Raw genomic sequence first — 16,330 nt, forward strand, 5'->3', positions numbered from 1 at the left:
ACCCTCTCCTCGGCCATGGTATTTATTTGTTTTTTTCCTTTTTTTAAATTTTTTTTAAACACGTGTCTTTTTTTTAAAAAATAAAAAAAAAAAACCCGAATTTTCTTTTTAAAAAAAATGATTTTTAAAAACCCTTTTTTTTTTTAATTTGAAAATTTGTTTTTTTTTAAACCCTTTTAAAAAAAAAAAAAAAAAACTAAAAACATGGTTTAAAAAAACCCAATTTTTTTTTAAAAAAAAGGTTTTAAAAAAAAATTGAAAAATTTTTTTTTTTTTTTTAAACCCGTTTTTGAAAAAAAAAAAAAAAAACTAAAAAATGTTTTTTTTTTAAATAGGGAAAAAAAATGGATTTTTAAAATAGGAAAACTTGATTATTTTTTAAAATGTCTTAAAAAATCTTGATTTCATGATTTTCATTTCTTGAGACACTTTTATTTTCAAATAAAAAATCCCAGGAAAAGTGTTTTTTCTTGCCAAAATGTGAAAAAAGCTGAATTTTTATAAAATTTTGAAAAAAATTAATTATTTTATTAACATGTGGAAAACCCGTTTTTAAAACTAAATGTGGGAAGACTAGATTTATTTTCAAATTTTAAGAAAATACGATTTTAAGAAAAAAAAATTAAGTTTTCCCTTTTTTATGTTTCTCACTCTCTCAAAGAAAGTGGCAGCACTTCTCTTTGCCCTTTGTCAGTAATTTAGAAGTAATTATTCCGTTTTAAATAAGTTAGAAATGGCAGAAAAAAAAAATGAAATTATATCATCTGCTGTCAATGCCTCGAGGGAATAATGGTCTTGTCATTTGAGGATAAATAGATTGTTTCCAAATTATGGACAATAAGTATTGGAATTATGATTTATATGTGCTTACTATTTTTTAAAAATACTTTTAATATCGATACTTATTTTTCTCGTATTGTTTTTCTTAAAAATATTTATTGATGATGACATATTGTGAGTATAGCTATTTGGGTCATAATATTATTAGCTTGTTATTTATAAGATGAAATGTTTTATGAGAATTAGTAATACTACTTGTGAGGTTATGAATTGTTCCTATTTTAAATACTTTGAAAATGTAAAGTTACGGTGTTATAAAGGCATAAGTCCTTACTTTGAGAATTTTTGAAATTATGGGGGTCATGATATCTTACTAGAGTTATTTTGAGAGAATGTTTTAAAAGTGATAATATTTCAGTTGGTCTTGTTATTCAAAATGTTTTTGAAAAAAATAAAATAAAATTATGGTGTTATTTCTTTTCTTGGTACATGATTTTGAAAAGAACCAACTAATGGATGAGTGTTATAGTGAATTAATACTTGATGTACTAGAGAGGATACAATGATGCTAAGTGGATCTCAAAATCCTTTACGGTGAGTATGTGTTTACCCTTTGTGGGGGTGTAATAATTAATATGAAAATAACCAAGTAGACCGTAATGAAATATGAGTTTATGGTTTGAAGTTGGCTAGTGATGGTAATGAGGTTAAAAAGTACTTCTTAGTGAGTATTGAGGTTGGAATAAAACGACATGTATATATTGTGGTTGCCAAACAACATTAGTTGTGTGAGAAAATAATTTCTTAATAGCGCTATTGTGAGATGTGATAGTTTTTATAATTGTGTGAAGTACGATGAATTTAGATTTACAAGACTAAAAGAAACATCGAGGGGAATGAGACTTTTGTCATTTGAGAAGATTAACAATAATAGTTACCCAACCTATGTGATTGGAGATCCCATGAATTAGGTTCATATAGGTAATAACAAGTCATTAGTTGATCAAAAGTGCACTATTAAATTATGTCCCTTCCTATGGTGTGTGAATATAGTGCAAATGCGCAAGAGCGAGGTGAGGTTGAGCTATAAACTCTTAATCCATTACCATAACCTTTATAGGTGGTGTATTGCTGCCCGAGAATACACTTGATGGGTGGACCTATATGAGTGTGGAGTGGTGCCGGCTCCCTGAAATTGTGACGATTTCTAGAGCACTCATGAATACCGGGACACGCGCATGGCCTCTTAGCGCAAAGCTGCGATAACGACAAAGATTGTGCGAGTATGATGTGATAGAATAAGACCATGAGCTTACAAAAGAATTTTTGGTTCATAGAAGTTGTAAACTTCACCAACTATTGTAAGTTTAATCTTGTTTTATCTAGGTGCAGTTCATAGTCTACGAGACACGGTTCGACGCATTGTACTCGTATATGTAAACCAGCCAAAACTTCTTATTTTATTTATTGTATTATTTTTGAGATATATGGGGGATTGTTAGAAAAATATTATTTTCTATTTAATATCTCAAAAATAAAAAGAATAGTTTTAATGTTCTTGTTGACTTTAATGCAAAAGACTTGATTCTATTTTATTAGCCTTAATGGCAGAATTCATGTTGAATAAATTTCCATTGCCAAACGGTATTATTGTATTTAATTTGGTCACTTGATGACACTTTATGATATATAATTATATGTTGACTTCTATCCTAACGTTGCAATGGCAACAGACCATTATGAATTGCCATTATTGGCTTTTACAATATTATATTCAGAATATTGATTGTATTGTAGAAAACGTATTTTGACCATTTGAATGGCCTTAAGTCATCTTTATTCTATCCATAATATCAGGTCCCTATTTCAATCTATATATACTAAAAGTTATTTTCATTAGTAGAAAAGAAAAAACATAGGGAAAACTACTTCTTCTCATTTTGTATTGTTGGGTTTTTATGAGATAAATCTTTGTTAGATTAAATCACACAGTTTTTGTCTTTAAAGAACTTGTTGAATCCGGGGATACACCCATACGGGTGAAATATCCTTAAGACGAGTGCCATTGGCATGCCTCAAGCTACGAAGAATTCTCTACAATTGTTCGTGATCAAGTATTTTCTTCAAGCTTAGAAGATGTTCCTACAAGTGTTCGTGATGAAGGGAAGTCCCTACAAGTGTTCGTGATGAAGGGAAGTCCCTACACGTGTTCGTGATGAAGTATTTTTCGTAAGATTTCCAACACTATGTAGACCTTTAAATACACCAATCCATAGGTATGATACATTTAAGGTATTATGTGCACTGTATTTTATATTGTGTTATGTGCATACTACAAAAAGTAGAACAAAATGTGAGTGATGCAAGAACGTGTTCATCTACTTTGATGCATCAGTTGCGGGGGTGATTAGGCAATGCCTCCTTTATTTCATATCGAAGTGAAATGAGTGGAAACAGCATCACATGGAGGTCCAAAAAAGAGAAGGAAAAAAGGAAAAACGAAAAAGAAAATAAGGAGAATCATTTACCTATCTCAAAGAGAAGACCAGATAAAGCAGAGCAGCCAGGGCCTCCAGTTAACCATAGAATAAGAGGATCTGATTTTGGATTAGACTCAGACTTAACGAAGTAGTAGAATAGTTGCACATCATCTGAATCACCCACTCCTATGTACCTGAAAACACCACCCCATGCATTAATATTTTTTATAGTATTGAATGCTGAACTTCAAGATTTGCACATACTTGTTTGGCTACGAGTGTTTTCACTTTAAGTGAACTATTGAAATACTGGTTTGAATGTATATTTTAAGTGAAATATTGATTTTCACTCACAAATACAACTATCAACTTCCACAATCTTTATTGAAACGTAACTTCAAATATCTCCTTTTATTCTCAACTTCAATTTAAACTTATTTAATCCCCCAGGTACAAACAAAGATAATTCCCCACTGCATCCAATACATGCCAATTTAGTATAAATGTCTATTTTCAATCATACATACTTTTGAGAAAAAACAACAAGACGAAACATCAAAGAAGTACCTCTTACACTTACCCGGTTTCAAGTTCAAAAGGAAGTGGCCCTTTAAATGCAGGAAGAAACTTGACGGGTGAACCAGCTGCATCAACACGCTCTTGAAAATGTATTACTTCTGCAATGAGAAGAACAACAACTGAAAACAGATTGCCGCAAATCACAAAATTTGTCTTTCTTTTGGCCATTGCTTTTTGTTCTTTCATAGAAAGCTTCCTTGACAAACTCTCTGGAAATATACAATAAGGAGTCAACATTAAACACAGTGCCGGCTCAATGGGGAGGCAACTAAGGCAATTGCCTTAGGCCCCCAAAATTGAGGGCCCCAAAATTATTGTTTTATATATGATCATATATCATAAAAGACATTATTAATAAAAGATATTAAATTTTTTAAAAATGTGGTAGAGGGTTTTAAGATAAATAACTCAAATTTCATAACAAACATGTATATACAAAAATGACTAATTGGATGACGATATTGACTTTCAAAAAAAAAGTCTTTTGCAGTATTTTTTATTTATTTTTTAGAACTGATTGTTTTAATTTAAAGTACACAATTATTAAGGAAAAAATTAGTCTATTAATAAACTTAAGACCTTTTATGGTTTGTTTTAGGCACGAATTACGTTAATGGCTTTGATTAAACATGGGAGACAAAACCAATAAAATAGAAAAAATATTCTAACTTCTTGTCCTCATGGCCCAATATTTATGCACGTTGTAACTTGTATGTAACTCACAAGTTGTTAATTAAATATGCATGTGGATATCATAGAGATCCAGCAATTCTGGCATATTTTTATACAAGTCAACTTTCCACAATATACATATTAATGTGTCGACGTGAATATGAATCTGAATGAACTCTTCTGCTATACTTGATGTTTGGATTCGGAGAAAATGTCTGGATACTCCCTCCGTCTCCCTCTAAGTGAGGGTGTTTGATGCGTATGCAGAAGTGAAGAGCTTACGAATTAGTACAGTGGGCTGTCGGAGGAGTACCTGGCAATTATGTTCGTTAATACAGTCCGGAAATAAAGTTTATAAGTTGTCCAATTGAGTCCTAGAGCCCGATTGGCTTAGCTTATAAATTCTTGGCCATTTTATAAGTTGTTTTCGAACTTTTTTTGAGTGTTTGGTGAGGAACTTTTTTGAGTGTTTTTAGTTGTCCAATTGAGTCCTAGAGCCCGTTTGGCTTAGCTTATAAGTTGTAAGCTGTTTTGTGTTTTTTTAGTGTTTTGGCTAGTAGTTTAAAAGCAAATTTTGTTTAAAATAGCGCAAAAAGAATTAATTAAATAGTTTAGGTTAGGTTTTAAAAAAGCACTTTATAAGTTGTTTTTACTGCTTTTAAGGCTAAATCCAAAACGGAGTTCTGTATAGTTTTAATTAAGTTTCAGTCTTACGAATGGGTCCAGTTAATATTTATCAATTTGCACTTTTAGTCCATAGAAGTTAGTTATGCTCTTTTGTCTTTTGTGAGCTGATAGGACATAAAGGCTGTAATCCCTTTCCAACTCTGGTATCGAAAATATTATCAAGCTTTAGCCCTAATTTCTTTTCTTAGCTGCTTTACTTTTTTTCCTAGTTTTCTTCAGTAATTTCTTTGAATTGCATCAGTGTTTGACTGGGTACGAATTTTAAGGAAAAAAATATTTTGAATGTTGTGGTATAAAACAAGCTAAATAAATTTTTGTGATCAGAAATCATTTCATTAAGGGTAAAATGATAATTTTAAAGGTAAATTATTGCTAAATACAAAAAGGTAAATTGGGACGGAGTGAGTATAACATAACAACCGGAAAATTTTGATTGTGACTTTCAAAAAAAAAAAAAAAAAAAAAAAAAAAAAAAAAAAAAATAGGAAAACTACATATATATACATGTTAAGGAGAAATATTTTCGAAACGTGACGATAATTTTCCGAATTTACAAAACATAACGATATTTTACAAAATATGACGGATTTTCATATATTTTTTGTTTTTTAATTTTATTTTCAGAAAATAATTTTATTTTAAAAAAAATAAAAAATTATATACATATATATATATATATATATATATATATATATATATATATATATATATATATATATATATATATATATATATATATTTGCTCAAAGGCTTAAAAAATTACCTCAAATTTTTGTGTATGAAATGTGTATGTGAAAGCTAAATTTTTAATATAGTTTTTCATACAGAATGTGAATGAAATTCTAAGTCCCCGTTTGGCCATAAGAATTATTCACTTTATTCAGGAAAATTTTTTCACTTTTTTCCTGAATCAGCGTTTGGCCATGAAAATTCTGAATACAACTTGAAGTTGTATTCCGGAATACCCAAAACTCAAAAAACTTGTTTTTCAAAAAAAAAAATGCACCTTTTTCACTTTTTTACAACTACATTTCACCAAAAACTACAATTTCAAAAATTATGGCCAAATACAACTCCAACTCCAAAATTCCAAACAAAAGTGAATTATTTTTTTTGGTATCTATGGATAAACGGGGCCTAAGTCTTGAGCGAGATATACACATTTCATACCATTCTCATATATAAAATTTTAAGCGTAATATTTAAGCCTTGATCGAGATATACACATTTCAAACGTTTTTCATACACAAAATTTGAGCGAATTTTTTAAGCCTTGAGCAACATATACACATTTCATACACAAAAATTTAAGCGATTATTTTAAATCTTGAATGTTGTATCAAAGTTATATACAATGTTGTTGTAGTTGTATTAATTTTAGAGAAATCTAACATGAACTTTATACACGAAAATGTGAGCGAAATTCTAAGCCTTGAGCGAGATATAAATTTCATACCATTTTCATACATATAATTTTGAGGTGATTTTTTAAGCCTTGAACGAGATATACACATTTCATACAGTTTTCATACCATTTTCATAAACTAAATTTTGAGCGAACTTTTAAAGCCTTGAGCGAAATATACACATTTCATACAACTTTCATACATAAATTTTTGAGCGAAAAAAATAAAAATAAAAAAATAAAAAGATAAAAAATAAAAAAATGTTTTAAAAAAAATGTATTTGTTATAGGGTTTGTAATGTTATGTTTTGTATATATACGTAATTTACCCATTTTTTCCTTTTGGGATGGGAGATGATGAATTGCTCAAATCATTATTTCATATTATGTACAAGAAAAAAATTGAGAACAGAAGGGATTTGACCTTGAACTCCCATGTAATGCTTTGAGACTTTCTTAAAGACCAGAGCTTCCCTTTCTCTTATTCCATGTGTCTCAATTTATGTGACACGATTCGAATTTCAAGAGTCAAACACGTGAATTCAGTCCTGAAATCCTTTAAGTTTTTTTGAAATAAAATTTACATATTTAAAAACTACATAAAATTGCTATAAGTCATAATAATTGACAATTTAAAATATAAGAAAAAAATTACGGTTAAAAAAAAAAAAACCTTATTTGAATATCGACCGAAATGTGACACATAAATTTGAACAGAGGGAGTAACTAGTTCTCTTTAAGCTCGTGTATTGTGAGATTATATGCTCAAGCCTTGTATGTATGTATGTATATAGTTCGATGTTTTAGATACGAGCGAGAAACCGCGATGCCAGAAAATTTGTCGACAAGGTTTTGGCGGGAATGGGGCGTGACCAGTGACGAGATAAAGCTAGGAAGGGGTGTGGTTTTTTTGGGTTGAAATGGTTGGGTGATGGGTGGGTCATTCGCACAAATGCCCTATTTCGAGGGTGGTCTTTCATATTTGTCCCTCAAATTGCTGGTCTTTAATTTTTTTCCCTTCGGCACTTTAAGTGGCCAAAAATACCCTTGAGATTCGGGTTCAAACCCAAGCAGAGTATTAAAAAAAATTCTCAAGGCAGAATTTTGTACGAAATTATGCCTATTCGGGCAGAAGTAGAAATCCAACAGAGTAAAAAAAATATATATATTCGGAAGGCAAGATTTCATAGCAAATTATGCCTATTCGGGGTAAAGTTACGCCTTAAGGCATAGTTTTGTAGAAATTAAGTTATCCTATAGAACTTGCCTTAGCATAACTTTACCCCTTGTCCGGCATAGTTTTGTAGGATTCTACAGAAGTTAACCGTTAAGGCATAACTTTTGCTCGAATGGGCATAATTTGCTACAAGATTCTGCCTTGTCAATTTTTTTAAAAATTTTTTTTGCCTCTACTGGGATTTGAACCCGAATCTCTAGTTTCATAGACCAGCGAATAAGAATACTCCACAAATTTTCATTAAATGAGAGTATGGAAAAAAAATTAAAGACCACCGATATGAGGGGCAAAAACTAAAGACCAGTACATATGAAGAGCAATCGGCGCATTTTTTGGGCGATTTACACGATTGTCCTTATTCGGGGGTGGTCTTTAATTTTTGCCCTTCGCCTAAAATACCTCGAGGTTCTACATTCATATCCAGCTCAGTAAAAAAAAAAAATCGCAAGGCAGAATTTCATAGTAAAACTTTGCCTTTGGCTTAAGGCAGGGTCTGCCTTAAGGAGAAAGTTTGTCTTAGGTAGAGGTTTGCCTTAAGGTAGAATTTGCAAGGCAAAAGAAACTTTTGCCTTAGGGCAGAAGTTTCGCGAAGGGCCTAGCGATTTTTTTTTCTAACTGAGCGGGGGTTAGAACCCACAACCTTGAGATATTTTTGGTCCTTTTTTAAGCGAAGGGCAAAATTTTTACCCCTCAAATTCGGTCTTTAATTTTACCCTAAAGTATCCCGAGGTTCTGAGTTCGAACCACAGCTCCAAAAAAAAAAACCCGCTAGGCAGAGTTTCGTAGTAAAAGTTAGACCTTAAGGCAGAGGTTTGCAAAATTCCAGCTGAATTAAAAAAAAAAATTGCCTTAAGGCAAGGTAGAGGTTTGTCTTATGCCTGAAGGCAAAACTCTGCCTTAAAGTGGAGTTTGCCTTAGAGGTTTGCCTTATGCTTGAAAGGCAAAACTCTGCCTTAAAGTGGAGTTTGCCTTATGCCTAAAGGCAAAACTCTGCCTTAAGGAGAGTTTGCAGTAAGGCAGAGTTTCTTATAAGCAGTGGCGAAGTGACATGCATCTAAGGGGTGTCGGACACCCCTTCGTTGGAAAATTACATTGTGTAGATACGTAAAGAAGATTTTTTTTATATATGTATACTATGTGATGAATCCCCTTTATTTCTTCGTATCTTTAATTTTTTATCTGTTGACACCCCCTTAATAAAAATCCTAATTCCGCCATTCCTTATAAGGTAGAGTTTTGCAGGCAAACTCTGCCTTGCGAATTTTTATTTTAAATTTTTGATTAAACGGGAGTTCGAACCTCAAACTCAAAAATCTTAGGCGAAGGACAAAAATTTAAAGACCATCCCGAAATAAGGGTATACCTGCGAATTGCCCGCAATTTTTTGGTGATGGGCATCGTGGCTTTTGGGCTTAGTGGGTCACGTGAGAAAGGCGGAAGTGCATAGATAACCGATTTTCGTACCCCATTTAAGGCATAGCCAAAAATAATTTTTATATGTTTAGTCGTCTCGAAATTTAACTTTAGATATATGCTATTGAAATTGCAAAAGTTCGCCTATAATGTTACAACTCACTTACAAGTTTTGGTCCGAAATCCCAAACTTCAGAAAATTTTCGCTTTTGGTACTCCTAACCTTTAAACTTGATCTTGTGACGAAGTACTAATACTAATTTTCTTTAGTGTTGGTTTTAGTAATTTGTACAAGATTAATACTCTCTTCGGCCTATTTTATATGATGGTGTTTGACTTGATACAGAGTTTAATCAATAAAGGAAGACTTTTGAAATTTGTGGTCTAAAACAAACCATAGAAATTTGTGTGGCTAGAAATCATTTCATTAAAGGTAAAACGGTAAATTTAAAATTGATTTTTTACTAAATATAGAAAGGTGTCATTCTATTTGAGACTAAATAAAAATGAAAGAATGTCATATAAATTGGATGGAGGGAGTAGCTTGTTTGATCAAACTTCTGGGAAGTAAAAAATGCTTATTTTGGAGAGTTGTTGAGGCGTTTGGATAAGCTTTTAGGAGAAGAATAAGTGTTTTTGACTAGTAACGGAAAGATTGTTTTTTCCCTAAAAATGCTTTTGGAATCTTAGTTAAACACAAGTTGTTTCTCTGATTTAGGCAAAAGTAATTTTCAAATTGATTAGCTAAATCCAAACAACTGCGCTCCAATCTTTTTTTAAAAAAAATGCTTCTCATTAAAAATATTTATTAAAATAAAGCAAATTTTAAAAATTCACCAAACATGCAATAATTAACTGTCGAAAGAAAAGTGAAACGTATCAAAAGTTATTTTTACATTGGAGAATAAGACTGTTTGTCCTATATTGTTTGTTTTGAGTGACAACAACTTAAGGATGATAATGTCATTTTAGTCTTTAAGAAAAGAAACTCATACACAATTGTGTATATTTATCTTCTTCTACCATAGAAATTTAACAAAGGCATTAATGGAGGTGAGAGCTTCACACTTAAATGCTTTTTTAATTTGTTGATCATATTGTTAAGCTAGCATATCTTTCCTTGTGAAAAACTAGCATATCTTTCCTTGTGAAAAATTCTTACAGATGCAAAGCCTAATAGCTAGTATAAAAGAAACCCAAGAATATCAATGATCCTATATAAAAGAAAACCCCATTAGTTGGCGTATTGATCTAACTAACTTTGGTCTTTGAATATTATATATGTATATGCTTCCGTTTATAAACTTCCTGCTTACCTTTGAATGGAGGAGAACAACACCTTGTTTATTTTGATCACCTAATAGGTAAATTTGCCTCAACTCATCTAGTGCATCTTTTACAATCATTTTATTTGCTCAAATTAAATTTGATTTATTCGATTCTTTGACTAAGTAGACTATGTCCAAGAAATATTTCTACGTTATTGCTGTAATTTGTTGCAACTTGCTTGATAAACGTTGAGTTCTCATATTGATGGTGACAAGTTTATTTGGCGTTATTATATGGTCTTGAATAAGGGTTGAGGTACAACATCCATTTTCTATCATGATATCATAATCAGATCTATCTGAGTCCATGATTTTACCCGATTTTGAGTCCTAGTCTTATATATTCACACTGCAGAGAATTCCCATATCGGTGATGATAAACTTATTTAAGCTCTTCATATGATCTTGAACAATCTTGATACCAAATTAAGTCCAAAGTGCATTTCTTATTTATATAACGGTGTTTTTTTTTAATATGAGATGAATATTAATGATATTGATAATGATACAAAAGTACACATGATAGCTTATGAGCTCTTAGTACATTTCGTTTGATTTTTATTAATAGGATATACTTGTAATACCTCATACAAATATAGCTAATTTGTAATTTTTTCGTGAAAACCAATAGTATTCACCTGTTTCTCCACCATCTGGGTAACATCCAAAATAAAATGTCGGAATAAAAATTAGAATTCCCCCAACCTCATCACGTAGACGCACCTTTACGTAGGCCCTTAAAACGCATAACAAGTTTGTGACAAAACGCAGGCGGCTCACGCCACCACTTTAATACCTCTAATTATTGTTCACCCAATTTCATTTTCCAAAATTCACCTTTTTTTCCTCTTCAAAAAACTCACATTTTGCAAAACCAATAAGCTTAAACTCTCTCTCTCTATATACATATATACTCTTCACCTCTTTCTTCAGGCGAAACAGGTTTTTGTCTTTTGTGTGTGTGTGTTTGAATTGTCAGGGGGCATGGAGACAAGTACAAATCCGATCCAGATGGTTAGAGCTAAATCTGAGCAGGATCGGATAAAGGTGAAGAGGAAAACACTAGAAGCAGTGTTACAGGAATGCCAAAGAGCTCTAGAATTGCTTAGTAGTAGTGGTAACGTTGAAGATGATGATGATGATGATACAGATGAGTCCAATTCTAACACTGATGTTGACCGTCATGACTCCGGTCAAGGTTCCTCTGCTGATACAGAGACCGATGAGGTCAATCATCTTCTTCATTTTTTTTATTTTAATTGTTAGTTTCTTGTTTAATTGTATTCGAAGTGAGATATATTTTGTATGCTAAAAAGTGTTTGAATTGATTTAGTTTGCATCTTTTAAGATAAGTTTAGGCTGAGCTAGAAAGGAACTGTTTGTAGCAATTAATTGTTAATTCTGTCCGTAGATGTTAAATACTTGTTCATTTTTTTGTTTTAATTGTATTTGAAGTGAGATATTTTGTGTATGCTAACAAGTGTTTGAATTGATTAGTTGCATCATTTAAGATAAGCTAGGGCTGAGCTAGAAAGTAACTGTTTTTAGCAATTAATTGTTAATTCTGTCCATAGATGTTAAATACTTGTTCATTTTTTTGTTTTAATTGTATTTGAAGTGAGATATTTTGTGTATGTTAACAAGTGTGTGAATTGATTTAGTTGAATCTTTTAAGATAAGTTGAGGCTGAGCTAGAAAGGAACTGTATGTAGAAATTAACTGTAGCTGAGAAATGTGAAATTCATCTACTTGATTGAAGAAAGGTTAGAGAAGAGATGTAAAATATTTGGTTTGCGCCTGTAAATAGGAAACAAAGCGAGGGGAACAGCAATTACTGATTGATTAAGTTTTAGTAGTTTCAACTGGAAATTCTGTTTAGCTTGAGAGCTATGCTTATGTAAGCCAGAACGGTCCTACTGGAAAGTATTAGGTTATATCAGGAAAGTATTAGTTTATTTGAATAGGTCGTCATTATTATGTTGTTATAAGTTAAATACATACAGTAGTTGCTTTGAAGACATGCTGGCTTCTCATTCGACTGGAAGATGTAGCAATTTTACTTGTGCAGTACTGACTATTAGTGATTCAAGCAGACCAGTGTCACTGTCCCACTCTATTAATTTAGATAAATGGATTTAGGGAATCAACTTATTAAATTTAAGTTCTTTGAACATCAACCACGACAAAAAGTTTGATACTGCGTTTTGTGCGTCTCTTTTGTTGTGCAGCTGCGAGATCTCCTGAAATCTAGAGTTGAATGTCCAGATTTCCTTCAAAAGCTAGAAAATGCTCAAGCATCTGTTCCACAAAACTCAGCTGGTATGTTTTCCAGAGAGTTGGTAATTATATGACTTCTGAATTCTTATTAGTTTCCTTCTCAAGTGGGATCATGGTAGTAATAGCTGCTTGTTGATTGTGTCGTAGAAGAAGGCGGTTCGTGGGACATGGTCAATGAGAATGACCTTTGGGAAGGTGGAGATCCTGAGTTAGATGGAGAAGACTATGTTTTAGTTAGGCAAGAAGATATAGTGGATGGTATAGCTTGCTTTATGGCTGCATACCTGTTGTCTCTTAAGCAGACTAAGGTATGGATGCTTCCTTAGAAAAACAGACCTGTCTTTTTGTTCCTTAAACTGTTGGTTCTTTCCTTTATTTCCTCAAGTTAACTGCAGAAACATAGCTCAATGCAACATCCAGGGCTTTGGTTTTGTTTCCTTGTTAATGTGTTCATTTCAATTCATTAAACTGCATACCTTTTGACTTCATGAAGAAAATGCTCGCCTAGTTTAGATCATCTTTGTTATTTTCCTGTGTTCTTTTCCTTATCTTAGCAGTTTGTTTGTACTTTGTTAGGCTTCTAGACATGATCTTAAAGAGAATGATGTATAGTTGTTACTTCACTCATTTAATTTACTTTCCTCGAATCGTCGAAAGTAGAAACTAATTGAAATTAAGAAGTTAGACTTTGTGGAGTGGATCACAGCAATCGTAGCAGAGAAGTCCTAGTAGATAAACCACTCTGCTGTAAGTAATGTTAGAGCAGCTTCCCGGTTATCCTAATAGTTAGGTCATTTGCTTTCTGCAGCCTGAAGAAGCTCCTTCTATAGTAAGCCTGCAAAGATCTGATGCTATGCCCCAATTTTATAGCCCATTTTCCATCTCTATATTTTGACGGCATTTGGTTAATAAGATTGTTTTATATTGCTCCTTTTCAAAAATATTTTTTTATATTGCTTGAACAAACTTCAAGATTTTTTTATTCAACTGTTCTAAAATTTTATATGATGTTTTCTCTATTTAGTTACTTTTCAGTGACCATTTAATATTGTTTCGACCAATAGTAAGATGTTACAAAACTCAAATTAACATCTTTGATTCTCTACCTTATCAAATGATGTTACATAAAATGGAACAAAGGGAGTATGAGGGCAGCCCGGTGCACTAAGCTCCCGCTATGTGTGGGGTCCGGGGAAGAGCCGGGCCACAAGGGTCTACTGTACGCAACCTTACCTTGCATTGCTACAAGAGGCTCTTTACACGGCTCTAACCCGTGACCTCCTGGTCACATGGCAGCAACAGAGGGAGCATCTCTTGCTCTAAAATCTGCCTCACATGTTTGTGTTTTGATCAGAAATGTCCTTGATATAAGAGTATTCGTTGATAAATTATCAAAAAAAGATATTAGTTGATTAGTCAATTAATTTTGGTTGATAAGATTGAAAATAGATTTCCGGTGCCAATTGTGTTTTGAGTTTGCTGTGATGATTCATGATGAATAGTTTCATGGCACCCAGATCATTATATAGGATGAAAGATAATCTCCATTACTGTTCAAAATTACTTCAGTGTCTCCTCCTCCGTAGGAGGTTTAATTCTTTGCACTAATTTGTGCAGGATTTGACACCAAACCAACTCCAAGATGGTCAGTTGAATTTCTTGCTTTCTTCCAACATTTCTTTCCATGAGTAGTTCTTAAAAAGAAAATTCTTGCGTTCGTTCACACTGCTTCAATTCATTTTCAAAAGTTGGATTGAGAAAGTGACGTTAGATTTTCTTCACAGCCCTCAGCAAGACATTCTCTCTGAAAAAGAAGAAAGGAAAGCTCCGAAAGGCATGGGATGGAAGCAAAGTTATTTACAATGTAGCATCTTGGGGGGCTACAGCTATTGGGTAAGCCAGCCTATTTGATTCAGCAAAGTAGTTCTGCTATCTCTTCTTTCCCCCCTTTAAATGGGTTGAGTAGTTCTGCTCTCTTCTATCTCATGTACTCAGCGGTCACAATATTCTGTATAAAATGTTTTTTTTTTTTTTGAGAAAAGACGTTTCTTTCCTGGCCTACAGTTGTACTTCCAATAACAACTTCAAAGCATGTTTTGCTCATTGTAAGGTGGACACAGAGTAGAAAGTAGGTCCTCTGATGGAAGCTGACATAATTTGTTTCCCACCATCTCTTTTTGGAAATTAAGTTAATTGCTGTTTTATGCATACCTTATCAAAGATTAAAAAAAAAAAAAAAAAAAATCTCCTTTATGCATATCCTGCAGAGTGCAGGCTATAGCAATGGCTGAACTAGTGATCATAGCTTAATAAGTTCAAAACAATGTCCAGACACTTCAGTAAGGAAATCTGTTAGCCTTCATAAATGAGCCCGTAGTCTTTTTCAGTAAGGAAATCTGTTAGCCTTTATAAATGAGCCCGTAGTCTTTCAGCTCCATGTATTCTCTTGCTTTTCTTGCCTCCTTAGGTGCCCTTCCAAACCCAAACACCAAATAGGAGGAGAAACTGTACAAGGATACAAGCATGCTGGCATTGTTAAGTTATACCCAAGTTTGTCAAACCATGCTCGTTGCTATTATTATAAGTTTATAATCCATGAATGTGGAGAAGAGAAAAAAGCAGTTCGAATTGTCTTCAAAACGATTGTCTAGTTTTTAAGTTAATGATTGAAGGTGAATGGGAAAGAAACAAGGGACTGAGTGGTCGTTTAGAACCTACCCTTTTTTTTTTTTTTTTGTGATAAGTAGAACCTACTTTGTTCTCTTATCTTTGTCTAGTTTGCATAGCACCATACGTCAGTTGTTGCCAAATCGGAAGTTGACGTTTCTGTTAACAGATTAATCTGAACTCTGTCTGACGTTTCTGTTAACAGATTAATCTGAACTCTGTCTTTGTCTCAATGTACTTGTTTAATATGATCTTAATGCCTCCTCGGAGTCCTCGGAGGATTGAGGGCTGCTAGCAATATCCGAATAAATGCGAGTCTTATTGATATCATTTGCCTAAATTTGTGTGTTTTGAACCAGGATATACCAAAACCCAGCTATTCTAAGAGCTGCATCAGCAGCGTTCTGGACCTCCTGCCGTGTGATATCAAAGCTCTTTTAATTAGCAGTTCTGGCTTGGCTGAAATTCTGAGGCTTTGCCTGCACGTTGTACGTGTGCTTGTGCTTCTGGTTTAGGTTATTGGTTCTTTAATGTGTAATATAAATGCCATTCTTTCGTTCAATGCACATCCTAGTGTTCTCTGTATTTAATCATGTAAATATTTCGCCAATTGAATAGCCTGTATGCAGAATGATTGGGCTAATCTCATCTTCTTGTTCGATTATTAATTCTCTGCTGACCGCAGTTGGTCGTGAAGCCATTTGCCCCAATGCTTGTTTACTTAATTTCAAAAAGGCAGATTGGACGTTGGACTCCAGATTTTAAAACGACAAAATTATGTTAAAGAGTATTGATTGACCAATTT

At 32.8% G+C, this 16,330-nt stretch overlaps 1 protein-coding gene across 2 annotated transcripts; it reads left to right on the plus strand.

The window, feature by feature from the left end:
• Positions 1 to 11,171: 11,171 nt before the first annotated feature.
• On the plus strand, positions 11,172 to 16,221 carry LOC132033638 (uncharacterized). Of its 2 annotated transcripts, none has more exons than XM_059423668.1 (6): positions 11,172 to 11,808; positions 12,810 to 12,900; positions 13,009 to 13,166; positions 14,476 to 14,503; positions 14,643 to 14,751; positions 15,885 to 16,221. In XM_059423668.1, exons 1-6 carry the CDS (start codon positions 11,566 to 11,568, stop codon positions 15,964 to 15,966), a joined length of 711 nt encoding a protein of 236 aa, XP_059279651.1. In that variant the 5' UTR covers positions 11,172 to 11,565; the 3' UTR covers positions 15,967 to 16,221. The 2 variants fall into 2 exon arrangements, with proteins under 2 accessions (XP_059279651.1, XP_059279650.1); XM_059423667.1 differs by having other exon boundaries at positions 11,415 to 11,808; positions 13,006 to 13,166.
• Positions 16,222 to 16,330: the final 109 nt, after the last annotated feature.

Source organism: Lycium ferocissimum, chromosome 10, assembly GCF_029784015.1.
Source record: "Lycium ferocissimum isolate CSIRO_LF1 chromosome 10, AGI_CSIRO_Lferr_CH_V1, whole genome shotgun sequence".
NCBI lineage: Eukaryota > Viridiplantae > Streptophyta > Magnoliopsida > Solanales > Solanaceae > Lycium > Lycium ferocissimum.

Coding starts and splice junctions, on each gene's coding strand:
- LOC132033638 (XM_059423667.1), top strand. CDS start 11,566: ATGGAGACAAGTACAAATCCGATCCAGATGGTTAGAGCTAAATCTGAG. Junction 11,809..12,809: donor CTGATACAGAGACCGATGAG/GTCAATCATCTT, acceptor TTTGTTGTGCAG/CTGCGAGATCTCCTGAAATC. Junction 14,752..15,884: donor TGGGGGGCTACAGCTATTGG/GTAAGCCAGCCT, acceptor GTTTTGAACCAG/GATATACCAAAACCCAGCTA.